Source organism: Puma concolor, chromosome A2 (assembly GCF_028749965.1).
Source record: "Puma concolor isolate L17-30 chromosome A2, mPumCon1.1.hap2, whole genome shotgun sequence".
Classification (NCBI taxonomy): Eukaryota; Metazoa; Chordata; class Mammalia; order Carnivora; family Felidae; genus Puma; species Puma concolor.
The window spans coordinates 155,484,158-155,502,382 of record NC_141668.1 but is presented as its reverse complement, the minus strand read 5'-3'; the positions used below and the strand labels follow the sequence as shown (position 1 = coordinate 155,502,382).

General features: G+C 48.5%; 2 protein-coding genes across 6 annotated transcripts in view; both read right to left on the bottom strand.

Moving 5' to 3' along the window:
* LOC147583622 (serine protease 44-like) overlaps nt 1-5,195 on the bottom strand; it is a 22,854-nt gene extending 17,659 nt beyond the window's left edge. The window contains exon 1 of one of the 2 annotated variants that reach the window (XM_086698394.1): nt 5,070-5,195. The gene's annotated coding sequence lies outside the window, so the exon portion shown is untranslated. The remainder of the gene's footprint in view (nt 1-5,069) is intronic. The other variant, XM_086698397.1, reaches the window with a different exon arrangement.
* Nucleotides 2,851-18,225, bottom strand: PRSS42 (Putative serine protease 42). 4 transcript variants are annotated; one of them, XM_086698390.1, is made up of 5 exons: nt 17,889-18,225; nt 7,032-7,188; nt 6,148-6,410; nt 5,070-5,230; nt 2,851-3,728 (listed from the first exon to the last, which is right to left on the bottom strand). In XM_086698390.1, the coding sequence occupies exons 1-5, from the start codon at nt 18,208-18,210 to the stop codon at nt 3,492-3,494; spliced, it is 1,140 nt and encodes a 379-aa protein (XP_086554516.1). In that variant the 5' UTR covers nt 18,211-18,225; the 3' UTR covers nt 2,851-3,491. The 4 variants fall into 4 exon arrangements, with proteins under 4 accessions (XP_086554516.1, XP_086554519.1, XP_086554518.1 ...); XM_086698393.1 differs by lacking the exon at nt 17,889-18,225 and adding an exon at nt 17,665-17,800; XM_086698392.1 differs by lacking the exon at nt 17,889-18,225 and adding an exon at nt 7,686-8,056.

The following is an 18,225-nucleotide window of genomic DNA, read 5'->3' as shown; positions in this document are numbered from 1 at the left end:
TGAAAAAAGCAAGTGACAGACTTAGGATTCTATTCAGAACATAAGAAGACTACTTATAAATGAGCAATAAAAAAAAAATAATAAGCATCCTAATTAAAAATGGGCAAAAGAATTGAAAACATACTTCACAAAAGAAGATACGCAGATAACCAATAGCACATGAAAAGGTGCTCAGTATCATTAGTTACAGGGAAACACAAATTAAAACCCCAATGAGATACCACTTCATACCCATTAGCATTGGGCAAATAGAAACACCGAGGACAGATGAAGATGTGGACCAACCTGAACTCTCCTTTGTTGCTGGGACTAGCGTAAAACAGTACAACCAATTTGGAAAAGTCTTTGGAATTTCCAATAACGTTAACCATACATCGATTTTATGAGTCAGCAGTTCCGCTCCTAGGTTTATTCCCAAATGAAGTGAAAGTGTATAGATACAAAAAAGTCTTATATTAGAATGTTTACTAGCAGCTTCATTCATAGTAGCCCCAGACTGGCAACAACCCAAATGTCCACCAACAGGAGAATAAACCAACTGTGGAATATTCATGCAAGAATATTACTATTCACCAATAAAAAGGAATGAACTAATGGTACATGTAGCAACATGAATGAATCTCAAAAACAACACGTGGAAGGTAAGAAACCAGACACAAAAGAGCATTGACTATATTATTCCATCAATATGAGGTCTAATGACATGCAAATAATCTGATGATAATCAGAATGGTGGTTATCTCTGGGAGGGGCTGATTAGAAAGGGACACATAAGAGAGCATTCTGGATTAAAACAAACGTTCTCCATCATGATTTGGAGATGTTGGCATGGGGTACACCTCTCTTAAAACTCATAGAATTGGGCCGCCTGGATGGCTCAGTCGGTTGAGCATCTGACTTCAGCTCAGGTCACCATCTCACGGTTCGTGGGTTCCAGCCCCGCGTCGAGCTCTGTGCTGACAGCCCCGAGCCTGGAACCTGCTTCAGATTCTGTCTCCACCTCTCTCTGCCCCTCCCCCACTCACGCTCTGCCTCCCCCCCCCCGCCCCCCGCCTCTCTCTCAAATATAAAAAATAAACATTAAAAAAACTCATAGAATTTTATATGAGTGTACATATATGAGTGTGCAGGGTGTACATTTTACTATAAATTATACCTCAATAAATAACAATACGGAAGTACATTAAGAGATAACAGTCATTCATCAACATAAGCTTTTAACCTTATCAATTTTAAAAACTGAATAGAGAAGGAAGCAATGGTGTATATAGTCAAGTAGGAATTAGAAAGAATTCCTTCTAAATAAATGACTTCAAAAGCTTATATTCATAAAAATCCAGAAATAAAACTCCAGATGATACCAACTGAATTAGTTAGAATGAGGTTTTTATACGAGTAACTGAGACTGAAGATAATAATGGCTTAATTTAAAAAAAAAAAAAAAAAAGAGTGTATTTCTCTGTTGCATAAAGAGCTGTGAGGGCAGAGCGACAAACTCCAAGGAGCCAAGTTCCTTCTAAATTCCTGTTCTGTGCCCTTAGTATTGTTCCTTCTGTCCCATATCACCCGCACAAGCTCTGGTCACCGTGCACACACTCCAGCCAGGAGAGAGCAAAGAGATCTGAAGAAGGGGCTTGTCCTCCATGTAAGGACATTTCCCACAAATCACACCCAGCACTTCTGTTTATATTTTATTGGCCAGGACTTAGTGCCACACGAGCTTAGGCACACAGAACTTAGTGTCTCCCTTAGTGGAAGGCTTGGAAACACAGGCCTTATTAAGGGATGAGAGGTGTCAGAGGAGAATTATCAGTCTTTACCCCAGTCCGCTTCTTCATCCACCCAAATAGTCACCTGGCACTTTCTTCTCACATGCAAAATGCTCTAATCCCCTCCCAAAAGAAAGGAACTTCAAAGTTTCAAGAACAGGGAAGGAAATCTGGAGCGGGGAAGTGCTCTGCATCTCTGCATCCGGACAAAGAGCTACTCTTGCGACCACAGATAATGCAGGACGTGAGCCAGCAGAGACCCAGGAAGCATTCAACCTGTCCTCTCGCTGAGTCTCAGCCCGGCACTCTTCACAGGCCAAGGGAACCTGGTGCTCAAGGCTCTACATAACTCTGGGGGAAGCAGCACAAACAGGCAGAAAATAAGGGTTGCAGACTGGGTGCAGTGCCCTGACCTTTCTCTCGCTTCCACTCTCTCTCACTTCCTCCTCCCTAGAAGCAACGGCCAGCAAATTCAACTACAAAGGTCCCTGCAGAGCTGCTGGCGGCCATGAGGGGCACAGCAGCAGGACCCAAGAGCTAGAACCATCTGTCAAACTCGAGTCGAGGGCCACCCCCCCCCCCCAGGGTTTAAAAAGCATCATGTGGGTGCCTGGGTGGCTCAGTCGGTTGAGCATCCGACTTCAGCTCAGGTATTGATTTTGCAGTCCATGAGTTCGAACCCCACGTCGGGCTCTGTGCTGACAGCTCATAGCCTGGGGCCCGCTTTGCATTCTGTGTCCCCCTCTCTCTCTGCCTCTCCTGTTTTAAATTTTTTTTTAATGTTTATTTATTTTTGAGAGAGAGACATAGAAGGCAAGCAGGGGAGGAGCAGAAAGGGAAACACAGAATCTGAAACAGGCTCCAGGCTCTGAGCTGTCAGCACAGAGCCCAATGTGGGGCTTGAACTCAAAGACTGCAAGATCATGACCTGAGCCGAAGTCGGACATTCAACCGACTGAGCCATCCAGGCACCCCTAAAGAAATGCTTTAAAGCAACATCAACACACTCCTAAGTTACATGTGAGATAACTTCTCAGTGTCCCCCACAGCCCAGACCAGGAGATGTACAGAACACAAAAGCAACTCTTCAAACATTTATTCAGTTGACATCTGAGATTTCCACACTCCTTAATGTCTCCACACGACTTGGGGTGAGCCTGGACGTGGCCACTGGGTACTCAAGAAAGGGGGCCCCATCGCGGGGCTGCCCCAGCAGGATCCAGGTGGATCCGCACTGGGTAGGGGGGAGCTTCGCCCAGTCCCAGACACCTGGGTCGGATGCGGAACCCCCAGGCCTCAGACCTCAGCAGGGCCGTGGTGACACCGCCTGGCTCTCTCTGCACAATCACCAAGCTCACTGTCAGGTGAAAGCCTGAGACCACAGCCACGTCGAATGCTGTCTCACTGCTCATGAGGTCTCTTCTTTGGTAGAGGCTCTCCAAGGCGTCAGGGAAGCACCGGGCTCCAGCTGGCAGGTCGGCTGCCTCCTTCCCGGCAGGCAGAGCACAGCCAAGGTGTGGGTGTGGCCGAGGCAGGTGACTGGGGCATCAGGCTGGGACACTTTCAGGGCTCCGGGCTTACTGCCACTCTCTACTGGGTAGCTCTCTATGGGGTCAGTGGATCCCAACCAGCATTGGAGGAAAGGGCAATGAGGAGGAGGGGGAGGTTGGAGGACAGGCCTCGGGTGAGAGTCAAAAACAGGAGGGGAGTGGGCGGGGGTGATCACGGGGCCACGAGGATGCCCAGGGGCAGCACCAGGCACAGAAGTGGAATGAGGAACACCACTGGATACAAAGAGGCAGCCCGGTTTATCACTTCAACTATCCACTTGGAGTAGGCAGCAATGTCTGTATAAACTCCAGGCACATTTCCACGACCACAGCCTAAGCCCCAGCTCACGAGTCCCACCTGGACCCATGTGTCCTTAAATTTACAGACCAAAGGGCCCCCAGAGTCTCCCTGTAGAAAGAGAAAGAAACAAACAGGCATGCAAGGCCATCCAAGTCAGAGCAGGCTCACTGCCCTGCAAGGCACCAGGGACTCAGGCACATATCAGGCACCTATCAGGCCCAGCTTTCTGCAAATATGAGAACTAAGAACTGAAAAGTTAATGGGCAGGGGCACCTTGGATGGCTCCATTGGTGGAGCATACAACTCTTGATCTTGGAGTTGTAAGTTCAAGCCCCATGCTGGGTGTAGAGATTACTTAAAAATAAAAACCTTTTTGAAAAAAATAGAAAAGTTAATGGGAAAACTTTAATATCCTCAGGAGGATATTTTAACTGGTCACTGCCCAAACCACAGTGGCTGTGAAAACATTTGGAATATCACCTCTTCTTGGCAGCCCCCTCAATCCATCTATCTAGCTAACAGTTTCTCTAGGACTCCTAACCCATATAGCCAGCTGCCTCCATATTTGAAGATCCCCTCCCAGACATCCCGTATACCCCCCACCTCACCCAGAGCACCGCACGTCCTTCCCAGACCCGCTCTGATGGCCCCACACCAACCAGCTCAGACAGAAACAGACAGCCCTCCTAACCTCTCCCGAGCCCCCTCCCTCAACAGCATTCAGTTACCCAGAGCTCAAGATTCAACGTCGGACACACCTCCTTCACCCCCTCATCCCCCCACGTCCCGCTCGGGACTCAGCACCATCGCCTAGATGATGGAAACAAACGTCTAGCCCACAGTCCTGCCCAGACGGCGTCTAGAAACTCGGACCAGCACCCCAGGCCACGCGTACTCTGACTCCAACCCTCTTCTCTGGCCACATTTGCCACCTCATTTGGTCCAGACCTGGAAAACATTCTCTAAACGTGACACGTTCCCTGGGACCTCTGAGCTGCTCCACATGCTGATCCCTCTCCCTACAATGCTGTTCTCTTTCCAAGAAATCCAAACACTCATCCTCTAGGAGTCCTGCAAGTACCCACGGGGGAACCTGGAGCTGACATCTTTGGACCTCACCTCATCTGTATAATCGGTACGATGTCTATGCCACGGGGTTATGATGTGGGTTCACAGAGCTAGTGGGGGTCAGTGCCCACACTGGCTCACACCGTAAGTGCCACAGAGGAGGAACTGAATTAAAGGGACTTCTGTTATTAGCGTTACCTGCCCCAGCTTCCCCACACCGTGGCAGCGCCCCCAGGCCAGCAAGGACTGCTCCCCTCTGAAGAAACAGGCCAGGCCAGCTCAGGGGAGTCACAAGGGAGGAGGAGGCTGTGCCGCTTGCGAATGAGGAAACTGGGAGGGAACAACCTCGCTACAGAGGTAGGAAAGGGTCCGTGAACTTACCTGACATGAATCCTTTCCTGCACCTTTATAGCCACAGAGCATTCCTTCCAGTACGACATCCCTAGTTGTTTTCATGGCTTTCTGAATCATCTCATTACATTTTTCATGGTGGATGATGCCTTGGTCGACCTCATGGAGAACAGAGGTAATAAGGTCGCCACCTACAAGTAAAGAAACTCAGCAGTGGGTGGTTGTGCGCAGGTGGACAGTAAGCCCCTAAGCACCTAGAACCCCCTTTGAGAAAGGCAGGGCGGTGGGTATCGTCCCCATTAGACTCTGGAGGAAACTGAGGCCCAAAGTTGACACGGGGATTAAAAGGAGGTAAGAACTAAAACCAAGACAGGATAAAGAAGAACCGATCTGGACAGGAAGAGGCAAGGCCTTACCAGCCTGAGAAATGATCATCAGGCATCTGTTACCCTGAGTATCAGTGGTAATCGTGACAGGTATTCCGTGCATCAGTAACTTATCTTTACTTTTGAGCAGGATCACAGACTCTCGAATGTGCCCCAGGGTTACCAGTCCAGACTCTTCCCAGAGATGGGGGCCCTACAGCCTCAGCAACAGTGACCTTCTGGCTCTGCCTGTACTCAAAAGGACAGGAAGCTCCCTAACCACCAAGATACTTTCAGAGAGGGACAGCTCTGGCTGGCAAACCACTCCTCACCTGCTGAGCAGAAAGCCACCCTGAATAGAATTCCATAGCATCTGGCTCGGTCCCCAGGGAACCTAAAAAAAAAAAAAAAAAAAAACAACCCAAGCCAGCTAGGCATGGTCCCTCACGAATCTCCATAAAGAGATTTCACCCCTGTATTTCTTCTCCTGAGAGCAGCTCCAGTTCCCGGGACCGGTGCCTTTCCTAAATGGCTACCATGAAATATTTGTGTTGCAACAAAAGTCCTCAATCAGTGTCCTCAAGCCAATCAGGAACCATCACCCTGGCTGCTGCTAAACCGCTGTCCCCTCGCCCCTCTGCCAGGCCGTCTGCTTCCCTGTCCCTCTCTTTAGCCTGTTTGCCTAATGCAGGGCTAAAGCTGTCTCCCTCTTCCTGGGCCGGCTTCCTGCCTCACAGTCTCACCATATTCTTCTTTTCTGCCCCAACCGGTCACCCAGCACGTGGTCCCAGCTTCCACCCGGAAAGTCTTCTGAGGGATGCATATAGGCTGGATGGTCATGGTGAAGTTTACAGGGTAGAGGAGCTGGAGAAGGGCAAGGTCCTTTTGAATGGTTCCAACTACTGACAGCTGAGGGTGGACAATGATGTCTCGGACGGGGACCACCACACTTGTGATTTCTTTATAGACACTCCGATCTCCCATCTTGACATTGTAGTGGAAACGGCTGTGGGAGAGAAGAAGATGTGCCCCCTCAGAGAGACCCCAGGAAGCATCCCGTGTGCCTTTTCCACACATGGCAGATGTTTCCCAATATGGTCCCAACCTCCCTCACCACTCTCTCCACTGGCCCAACACCAGGAATCCCTCCTTACCGACTCTCAAAACTGGTCTGCTCATCCAAACGATTGGTTTTGTTCTCGGAATTAGTATTCCTGGTAACCACACGCCCAGCGCAGACCCCACCCATTTTCAGTGGGTGTGCTTTGGCTGGGTTGGGTTGGGCTTGGGTTCTGCCAACTCGCCAGGGCAACAGAACCTACTAGGTATTTGAGGAGAGCAGGACTGGCTTCAAAACTCTCAAGTCTCAGGGTGCCTGGGTGGGTCAGTCTGTTGAGCATCCGATTCTTGATTTCAGCTCAGGTCTTGATCCTAAGGGGGGTGGGACTGTCCCCCTCCCCCCTCCCCCCCCCCCCCAATGCCCAGGGTTCTGTGCTGAGCGTTGAGTCTGCTTGGGATTCTCTCCACCTCCCCCCAACTGCCCCTCTCCCCCCTAGTGCACTCTCTTTCTAAAATAAAATTAAAAAAAAACCCAAAACCTCTCAAGTCTCCACTTGTCACTCCTCACCTTAAAATACAGTGGCCTGCAGTCAGTACCCACTGCTGTGTGATGAGGGAACCTCCGCACACGTGCTTGCCTCTGATCCTCACGCTCACCTGCCAGGGCCACTTCCCATCTTCAGCCTCCTGTCCTCCCAAGATTTTCGCATTTACCTGGCCACACCCTGGGGTGAGAACAGCGCAGGGGGAAGAACCTCAGAGAAAAAGGCCCTGCTCCCCAGGCTTCCCAGGAAAGGCCCAGGTGCCCCTTGGACACGTGAGAAGGCCACGGCCTCCTTGACTCCAGGACGGTGTTATGACGTCCCCAGGCCACGTACCCGCGAGGCCGAGTGGCATCCCGCTCAGACTCCACAAGCGGTGCTGCATTCCTCAGACCACTCCCCGCCCCCCGGGGGGGGGGGGGGGGGCGGGGCGGGGAGGTGGAGGGACCCTGGCTCCCCCACACTCCCCGAGAGCACTGGTTCCCACTCTGGTGCCTCAGCCACCTGCCCAGGGCCCCCAACGCCAAGTGTCACCTGGGATCAATCCCACCAACTGGGAGACTGGGGCAGATTCTTGGGGCTCGGGGGGCGTAGACGGTCCCGCAACCCTCCACACGGTGGCATCGGGGTCCTCGTGGCCGCCTCCCAAGGGCGAAGGGGAGAGTGGGGATGGCGCCAACCTGCCCCGCGCCCCACCGAGCTGCGGCTGGAGGAGCAGGAGCCAGAGTAGGAGGCCCGGGGAGCCGCCAGTGGGGGACGCCATGAGCCGGCTGGTACAGCGCCCCCTCGTGACTCTCCTCGCGGAGGCAGGTGAATGGGTCTGCGCATGCGCGCGAGCGACGGCCCTAGAGGCTCCCGGATTGGGGGCCCCACTGGCGTGCCAAACGTCGCGCACTGGGTTCCACCGGGGCCCTCTCTCCACTCCGTGACCTGCCTTTCAGAGCGCAAGTTAAAGCCTACTGTAGCTGGAGGAAGAGAACATAAAACAACTTCTACCCCTAAAGAAGGAGCCAGATCAGACTCTCTCGCCTATGCTGGGAGAGAGTCAAGATCACTGAGAAGGCCTCATCTCTGAGAGCCAAGAATATAGCACCTGCCAGACGGTGAGGCGCTGAGCCAGAAAAACAAAGAATGTCCCACCTCCTCCCTCCCCTACTAGGCTAGCAAGTGTCCAGGAACAAGTAACCGCAGTTTACTGCTAAAGGAGGGGTAAAAGTGTGGAGAGACGCCCTCTTTGTCACATAAGCACAGAGAAGACTGTCCCGAGTGTGGAACAGACACCGAGAAACAATCCAACAAATCAACCACCACTCTAAGCAAAAAATAACAGAAGAATTTCAAGCCTGGTACACATGGAGGGTAACCATACAACAAAACTGGGCATGACTGTCTCAATACTCTCTACTAAAGAAAAGACGTGACCATTTCTTTTTTTGCTTTTTAATATTTTTATTTATCTTTGAAGGAGAGAGACAGACAGAGCATGAGCGGGGGAGGAGCAAAGAGAGAAGGAGACACAGAATCCGAAGCAGGCTGCAGGGTCTGACCTGTCAGCACAGGCCCGATGCGGGTCTCGAACTCATGAACCCTGAGATCATGACCTGAGATGAAGCCAGTCACTTAACCGACCGAGCCACCCAGGTGCCCCAAGACATGACCATTTCTGAGCACAGTGTTTACTTAAGTCTCTGTTCGCCTACACAAAATGACTAGTTTTAACAAAAAATGATGAGACACTCAATGAAAAGAAAATTAACAACATGGTGTCAAGAGACAAAGCAACCAACAGAACTAGATGCAGATATGACATGAGGTTTGGAACGATCACACAGGGAATCTTAAATACTCTGATGAACATACTTGAAGACTCTAGTTCAGAGGTCAATAAATGTTTTCTATAAAGAGCCAGAGAGCAAATATTTTAGGATTTTGAGATACAACTGAGGATATTATGTAGGCTTTTATATAAAAAGAAGACAATTTTTCCATAAAAATGTAGTAATAATCGGGGCACCCGGGTGGCTCTCAGTCGGTTGAGTGTCTGACTTCGGCTCAGGTCATGATCTCACAGTTCATGGGCTCAGGTCATGATCTCACAGTTCATGAGTTCAAGCCTCATGTCAGGCTCTGTGCTGACAGCTCAGGGCCTGGATCCTGCTTCGGATTCTGTGTCTCCCTCTCTCTCTGCTCCTCCCCTGCTCACACTCTGTCTCTCTCTCAAAAATAAATAAAGATTTAAAAAAATTTTTTTAATTAAAAAAATATGTAGTAATAATAGTAATTGGGTATAATATTTTATCATACAAATCTACCAGTGAGAAGAATGGGATTATTTGGGGGGAGAATAACAATTTACCTAACTGGGTATAAAATTAGTGTTCTCCAAAAATAAACTCAAAATGGATGAAAGACCTAAATGTGAGACAGGAAACCATCAAAACCCTAGAGGAGAAAGAAGGCAACAACTTCTTTGAGTTCAGCCACAGCAATTTCTTATTTGACACATCTCCAAAGGCAACAGAATTAAAAGCAAAAATGAACTATTGAGACCTCATTAAGATAAAAAGCTTCTGCACTGCAAAGGAAACAATCAACAAAACTAAAAGGCAACCAATGGAATGGGAAAAGATATTTGCAAATGACATATCAGATAAAGGGCTAGTATCCAAAATCCACAAAGAACTTAGCAAACTCAACACCCAAGAAACAAATAATCCAGTGAAGAAATGGGCAGAAGACATGAATAGACACTTTTCCAAAGAAGACATCCAGATGGCCAAGAGACCCATGAAAAGATGTTCAACGTCACTCTTCATCCGGGGAATACAAATCAAAGCCACATTGAGATACCACCTCACACGGATCAAAGTGGCTAAAATGAACAAATTAGGAAACTACAGAGCCTGGCAAGGATATAGAGAAACGGGAACCCTCTTGCACCGTTGGTGGGAATGCAAACTGGTGCAGCCACTCTGGAAAACAGTGTGGAGGTTCCCCGAAAAATTAAAAATAGAACTATCCTATGACCCAGCAACAGCACTACTAGGAATTTCCCCAAGGGATACCGGAGTGGTGATACCTAGGGGCATGTGTACCCCAATGTTTATAGCAGTGCTTTCAACAATAGCCAAATTATGGAAACAGCCTAAATGCCCATTAACTGATGAATGGATAAAGAAGATGTGGTTTATATCTACAATGGGATACTACTTGGCAATAAGAAAGAATGAAATCATGCTATTTGCAGGATCGTGGATGGAGCTGGAAGGTATTATGCTGAGTGAACTAAGTCAGTCAGAGAAGGACAGATATCATATGTTTTCACTCATATGTGGATCTTGAGGAACTTACCAGAAGACCACGGGGGAAGGGAAGGGGAAAAAATAGTTACAAACAGAGAGGGAAGGAGGCAAGCCACAAGAAACTCTTAAACACAGAGAACAAACTGAGGGTGGATGGCGGGGGTGGGGGAGAAGGGAGATGGGCATTGAGGAGGGCACTTGTTGGGATGAGCACTGGTAATTGTATGCAAGCCAATTTAACAATAAATTATATTCATAAAATAGGAAAATAAAAAAAACTAGTGTTCCCTATCATCAAAATCAATTGCATATTTCTGTTAATGGTGATCTATAATATTTTATGCATTTAATTTTTAAAATGGCTTTTCATGCAGCGTTGCCAAATGCTGATATTAATCCATGAACCTATAGCTTCAAGCATATTCTTCCCTTGGAAGGCTTTAATGAGCTATTTTAAGTTTTTCTCTTGATACTTGCCTTTCATCATGTCATTACATCGCAAATCAATCACTTCACTGGAATTGAGGTACAAACCCCTCGACTTTACAGTTAAATGGGTTTGAAATATGTAAATTTCCTTTGCGGCACTTACGCAGAGGTCCAGAAACTGCTTCTGGAGTGATAGCAGAAAGCTCAGAAAATATATTCACTGCAAATTTGTGTGGGCATGCATATCTTGCTTAGTTTAACTTTGAACAGCACAAGAACTGTATAAAGCAGCTTGACATAACTTCTGATGCAAAAAACATTAGCTATCGTCCAAATGATTTGACTATAGCATAGACAGCAATAGAAAACTAATACAGGAATGAGAAAGAATAGAGAGGATACTGTTATAAGGTCCTTGCACTTCCTGAAAAGCAAATAGTATTATTTGAAAGAAGACGGCAATTAATGAAAGATATATACTGTAAACCCTAGGGAAATCAGGAAAAACAGTTACATAACTATCAATAAGACAACAGCAAAGATAAAATAGAATCATAAAAAATACTCCATTAATTTAAAAGAAAGCAGGAACAGAGAAAAAGAGAAACGACATGGTACAAATAGAAGGCAATTGGCATGATAGATTTTAATCCAACAATATCAACACTTACACTAAAGGTGAATGTTCTATTAAATGAATTAATGCTTCTTTTTTTTTTTAAGTAGGTTCCACACCCAGCGTGGAGCCCAACATGGCACTCGAACTCACAACCCTGAGATCAAGACCTGAGCTGAGATCGAGAGTTGGGACATTCAACCATCTGAGCCACCCAGGCGCCTCGAATGAAAGCTTCTATTACGTGAATTAAGACAGTCAAAGTGGGTTTTTTTTTAAAAAACACAGCTCGGGGCGCCTGAGTGGCGCAGTCGGTTAAGCGTCCGACTTCAGCCAGGTCACGATCTCGCGGTCCGTGAGTTTGAGCCCCGCGTCGGGCTCTGGGCTGATGGCTCAGAGCCTGGAGCCTGTTTCCGATTCTGTGTCTCCCTCTCTCTCTGCCCCTCCCCCGTTCATGCTCTGTCTCTCTCTGTCCCAAAAATAAAAAAATAAAAAAAAAAAAAACGTTTGGATAAAAAACACAGCTCAAATATATAAGAACACAGCTTGGGGCGCCTGGGTGGCTCAGTCGGTTAAGCGGCCGACTTCGGCTCAGGTCATGATCTCACCGTCCATGAGTTCGAGCCCCGCGTCGGGCTCTGTGCTGACAGCTCGGAGCCTGGAGCCTGCTTCGGATTCTGTGTCTCCCTCTCTCTCTGCCCCTCCCCCGTTCATGCTCTGTCTCTCTCTGTCTCAAAAATTAATAAACATTAAAAAAAAATTTTTTTTAATAAAAACACAGCTTAAATATAAAAACAGGGAGGTTATAGGGAAAAGGTTGGACTTCCAGAACGGCTTCGTGAAGGATTTGGTTGATTCTCTCTCTAGAGAAAAAGCTACTTAACTGGTGAAGGTTATTTTTTAAAAACCGTGATGTCAGGTGTCTGGAAAAATCCTATGGGCATGCAAAACACTGAGAAACATTTACACGAGAAAATCCACAAAACTTGCTAAGAACAGCAGGAACCCAAGGCATTTGAGCCATAACCAGCTCTCATCCCCCCTCCTTAGCCCCATTTTATGGAACTCTGCTATGAATAAGCGGCCAAGACAACGGATGTCCTTCTCCCCCCGCTAAGATTTCACCTCAGAAGAAGGAGGTAGCTCGTGTCTCTCCTTCCCCGAAGTCCATTTGCAGAAGCCCTGTTCCGACAGGCATGCCCAGGAGGACTGGAGCTCCCTTTCCACACTTTGCTCCTACTCACAGGGCAGAAGGTCAACCCCAGGCACAGCGGGCTGAGAGCACTGGGGCTTCGGGTGCCCCATCCCAGCTCACTCACAGGACAGAGGTTCCACCTGGGGAAGGGCCAGTGAGAAGCCCCATGGATTCCATCTGTTTCCCAGCACCCACTCACGGAACAGGAGTTTCACTCGAGGAGAAGCAGGCTGCCACCCCCATCCTCGGCTCCGGTGCAGCAGCAGCACAAACGTTCTGCCCAGGGGGACAGGCAGGCTGCAAGGAGGGCACTGCAGCTCTGTCTAAAATAACTGAATTTATTTGGAACAGACGTAGAGAAATTCGTGCCTAAGGGAGTTGTTTAAAACATAGAGATCTTCCTGATTAGCAAGTAAGAGGGGGTTGATCGCTCCATAACACTGGCCGCGACCAGAGAAATGGCAGACCGGCTGGAAGTTTAACAGAGAAAACTAGTTCAGAAAACTAGAAAGAAAACTAGAGAGAGCCAAAAAGACCATGCACGCACCACTGTGCACAAACTATGTCTTCTAGGGAGTGAATGGACAAGGAACTCCCAAGCTACTAGTCCCTGGCTGAACATGTAGGGGAAAAGTAAATTCCCTAAGCCGTGAAAGCAGTCTCCAAGATAAACACACATATTCAACAGTAAATAGTGAAAATAAAACTGACTAAAGGCGCTTACACACGACCATTGGCCAATGAGTGGCTTATGCTGATTCAGGAATCAACCCTAAAATAAGGGGGGGGGGTGCAGGAATCTGAGCAAGGATATCTCAGAGACTGCAAAATGGAAGGGAAATAGACTTCACAGAATTATCTTACCCAAGTCACTAAACAAATAAACAAATGACCAAACAAACGACATGACCATAAGTCCGGGGTGGGGCCAGGGGGCACAGAACCAGTGTCCAGATTTGCTACAATATATTACCTGTTGTCTGCCTGTCAGTGAAAAAATTGCAAGACATGCAAAGAAATAAGAAATGCACAGGGAAAAAGGCAGATAATAAAAACTGTCCTTAAGGGGACATCTCAATTGAGATGCAAGAAAGGATTCCACAAAATGTAACACCTTTTCGTGATAAAAACATTCAGTAAACTAGGAATAGAGAGAAATGTCCTAAATATGATAAAGGCCATATATGGAAAACCTACAATGAACATCACACTCAGTGGTGGAAGATTAAAAGCGTTCGCCTAAGATCAAGAACAAAACAAGGATGCCAACTTTCACCACTTCTATTCAACGTAGTACTGAAAGGTCTAGCCACAGCAATTAGGCAAGAAAAAGAAATAAAGGCACCCAAATTGGCAAGAAGTAAAATTATCTCTGTTCATAGATGGCATGATCTTACCATAAAGGTTTCACAAAAAAGAGGAACCTGTTAGCAATAATAAACAAATTCAGAAAAGTTGTAGGATACAAAATCAACCACAAATATCTATTCTCTAATGCATACACTGACAGTGAACAATCAAAAAGGAAATTAAGAGGGGCACCTGGGTGGCTCGGTTGGTTAAGCATCTGACTCTTGGTTTCTGCTCAGGTCATGATCTCATGGCTTTGTGGGTTGGAGCAACGTGGAGCCTGCTTGGGATTCTCTCTCTCTCTCTCTCTCTCTCTCTCTCTCTCCTCTCTCTCTGACACTCCCCCACTCTCTCTCTGTCTCTCTCAAAATAAACTTTTTTAAAAAATGAAATTAAGAAAACAATCCCATTTACAACAGCATCAAAAAGAATAAAAATAGTTAGGAATAAATAAATTTAAGCAAGGAGGTGAAACAACTGTACAATGACAACTATAAAACACTGCTTGAGGAAATTAAAGACTTTAAGTAAACAGAATGACATCCTCTATTCATGGACTGGAAGACTTAATGCAGTCTTGTTAAAATGATAGTATTATCCAACGCAATCTGCAGATTCAATGGAATCCCTACCAAAATCTCAGTGACTTCTTTTGCAGAAATAGGAAAACCTATTCTAAAATTCATATGGAAACTTAAGAACCCCAAATAGCCAAAACAATCTTGAAAAAGAAATCCAAGTTGGAAGACACATTTTCTGATCCTGAGGATGGCAGAGCACAGAGGAGTGAAATATAGGTCCTGGCTGTACGCACCGAAGCCATCTGACATCTGGACTCCTGAGGAACAGCCATCTATTAGTCTCCTTTATACTCAGAGCCACATGACATCAGTGTTCTGTTCCCTATCACAAAGCCTCTTCTGATTGTCACAGACATTCTTTTGACTTCCCCTTCTGGAGTCTGTGTATGACCCTCCCGGTCCCCACATCCACATCCAGGTTCCATCTGGGGACAAAGCCTTCTGCCCCTACCCCGGGGTGGGGGGGCCATCAAAGGTACATGATGGAGATACCTCTCATCAAGTCTCTTTTGAAAATTTAAATTCTCATTTTTATGAGGGGAAAGTAGGAAAGTGGGGAGAAGAAGAAAAAGCAGGGGAAGGAGGGAATTAAATGTGAAGAGTGGTGAAGGGAGGGGAGAGGAGGGAAGGTAAAAGGGGAAAGGAAGGAGGTGAGGAGAGCATAGGGAGGCAAGGAGAAGGGAAGTGGAAGGAGGGAAAGAAAGGAAGAAACTGAGTCATATGCAGGTAGGAAGATACAGAAGGCACTTGCCTTCCAAAACAAATCCAAATGAACCAACTGAAAAATTAATAAAACTATAAGAAAATAGACTAAGAGGGCTGGGAGAAAAGATCAATATACAAAATCAATAACTTCTATCCTGCAGCAATCACAAATTAGAAAATATAATAGAAAATAAGCGATTCCACTAATGATAGCCACACCCATTTTTAAAAATACCTATGAAATGGGGTATCTGAGTGGCTCAGTCGTTAAGCAACTGACTTCAGCTCAGGTCATGATCTCACGGCTCATGAGTTCAAGCCCTGCATCGGGTGTTCACGAGAATTCTCTCCCCTTCCTCTCTCTCTCTCTCTCTCTCTCTCTCTCTCTCTCTCTCTCTCTCTCCCCCTCACTCACTTGTATCCTCTCTCTCTAAAAAAATAATAAACAAACAAACAAACCTAGGAACTGACACTACACCATTAGCCCAGGACCCTCTAACCCTTTCCAATCCCTCCCCTCCTCACTAAAGGGGCTCCAGCCTCACTGGCCTCCTTGATGGGCCTCATGACCTCCTGCCTCCTGGCCTTTGTACTGGCTGCTCCCTCTGTCCCCAGATATCCAGAGAGTTCATTTCCTCACCTCCTAGGTCTATACAAGGGTTGGCAAACTTTTTCTGTAAAGGGCCAGATACGAAATATCTTAGGCTCTGTGGGCCAAGAGACAAAATCAAGAATATTATACACATACTTAAATAGAACAGAGAAAACAAACTTCCACAAAATATTTATTGATGAAATTCAAAATATAATCACAACTGGGATGCCTAGGTGGCTCAGTCGGTTAAGTGTCCAACTTCGGCTCAGGTTATGACCTCACAGTTCGTGGGTTCAAGCCCCATGTCAGGCTCTGTGCTGACAGCTCAGAGCCTGGAACCTGCTTCAGATTCTGTGTCTCCCTCTCTGTCCTTCCCCCGCTCATGCTCTCTCTCTCTCTCTCTCAAAAATAAATAAGCATTAAAAATATATATATATATATAAAATAAATAAAATTTAAAAAATAAAAAAATTTTTAAAATTAAAAAATATATATATAATCACCACTGAGTACTATTTTTTTGTCTTTATTTTTTGGTAATACAGGTTTACCAAGGAGAAAGAATGGAGTTCTTTTAAGGGGATACCATCAGTGTTAAGTGTTCCGGATCGTGGAATTGACTGCAAATGCTCTTCTGTAAGAACCACTCTCAGCTCAGAGGTGGCAGGCCAGATTTGGTCTGTACTCAAATGTCACCTCCCCGATGAGGGTCTCCCAGGACACCCTCTCAAAAGCTGTGCCCTCCACCCAGTCTTCCCCCCTTATCCTTTGATGATCTATGCTGCACTATGTATTTCACTCAGGTATACATCAACCGCCCTCCCCTTTCACGTCTAAACGTTCCGCCTGCAGGTTCGTCTTGCCACTGCTATAGTCCCAGCCCCTGGCACACGCCTGGCACCTGGTAGGCACTTGATACACGTCTGAATGAAAACACAGAATCGTAGCGCAAGAACGTAGATAACTCTCAAGTGCTTAGAGAAGTGCCTGGCTTGTGCTGTGCTCAAGAAGTATTAGTCACTGTTATTGTCATTTGCAGGAGGGGCCCAAGCATCTGGACGGTGCAGGCCCCAGAGCCGACAAACAAAATTTCTAGCCACCAGCCACCGCCATGTCCTGCCTACCTGCCTGCGGCATCTCCTCTCTCTGTCTCCCTGCTCCCTCTGCGGCTCCTAGTCTCTGTCCCTCCACTGGATCCTGCGTCCCCCTCTGGCTCTCTCAGTCTTTGTCCCTCGTTTACAGAGGGGACTTCAGGACCAGCTCCCAGGGCTCCTCGCCCCTCAGGCAGAGGCCCCACTCACTACGGAGATGCCTTAGCTCCACTCTCCTCCATTCTGTCCCCCACCCCACCCCCTCAGTGCCTAAAGATTCTGGCCCCCATGTCTCCACGTGACTAGGTGCACCTCTCTGCTGACCCTTCACTGAGCACTGTGACTCTGCCAGGACACCTGACTTGTCCCTATCTACCCCAGGCTGCCAATTCCCCAGGCCCTACCCCTGCCTCGGCCACCCTGCTCCAAGAAGCTCAGGCCTGATCCCTGCCCCCCAGCTTCTGAGAGCCCCACCCCCTGCCCTCGGGAAATTTCTCGTTGCTGGGGTACAGCCGCTCTCCCTCGCTGGTCCCCTCTCTAATCCCACAACAGCCCCGTCCTACAAGAGAGGAAATGCCAGGTGAGGGGTCGAGCACTTTGCCACACAAGGAGGCAGGGGTGAAGCAGGACCCTGGGCAGGGCTGGAAAGGGCTTCTGGCAGTACAGCAGACAGAAAGCGACGGCAGACAGAAAGATGGACAGATTTTTGGGTGAGCGGCAGCCGAGCTGGGACTAGAAGCCGGAGGCCCTCCTCCCCGCCCGACTTCTCCGCAAGACCAGGCGTCAGGGGCTCACCCGGGAGCCGGCTCCCGCCCCCTGGCCCAGCGCCAGCCGTCATCCCCGTGAGGTCAGCCACCGGCCCGCGATTTCGGGGAAATACCAGCTCCTTATTAAAACCAGGCGGTGGTCAGGCCCCTGCTGCTTTCCCAGTAGAAACTAGGGTGTTTGTTCCGAGAGCAACGAGAGTGGGCAGGGCCTGGCCAGCGCCGCGGGCGGGAGGCGGGAGCCGCAGCACCTACCTGGCCGGGGGTCCGGGCGTCCCGGGGAGCCGGGCAGGGGGAGGGGGCGCACCCCGAGGTGTGGGCCAGGGCCGCGGTGGGGGGCGGGGGAAGCACACAGCACAGGAAAGCGGGGCCGACCGGGGAGGAGGGGCGTGGGCTGGTGGCCGGGAAAGCACGCGGGAGCCGGCGGGACAGCCCCCCCACCCCCACCCGCAGCGGCTCCGACCGCGGGCGGGGGGCCTGAGGCCCTCCCCTTCCGGGCGGGCGGTGCGCCCCGAGCCGCCGGCCGCTCCCTGCAGGGGGCGCCCGAGGGCCGCGCTCCGGGCCGGGCCGCCGGCATCTGGAGCGAGTTAGG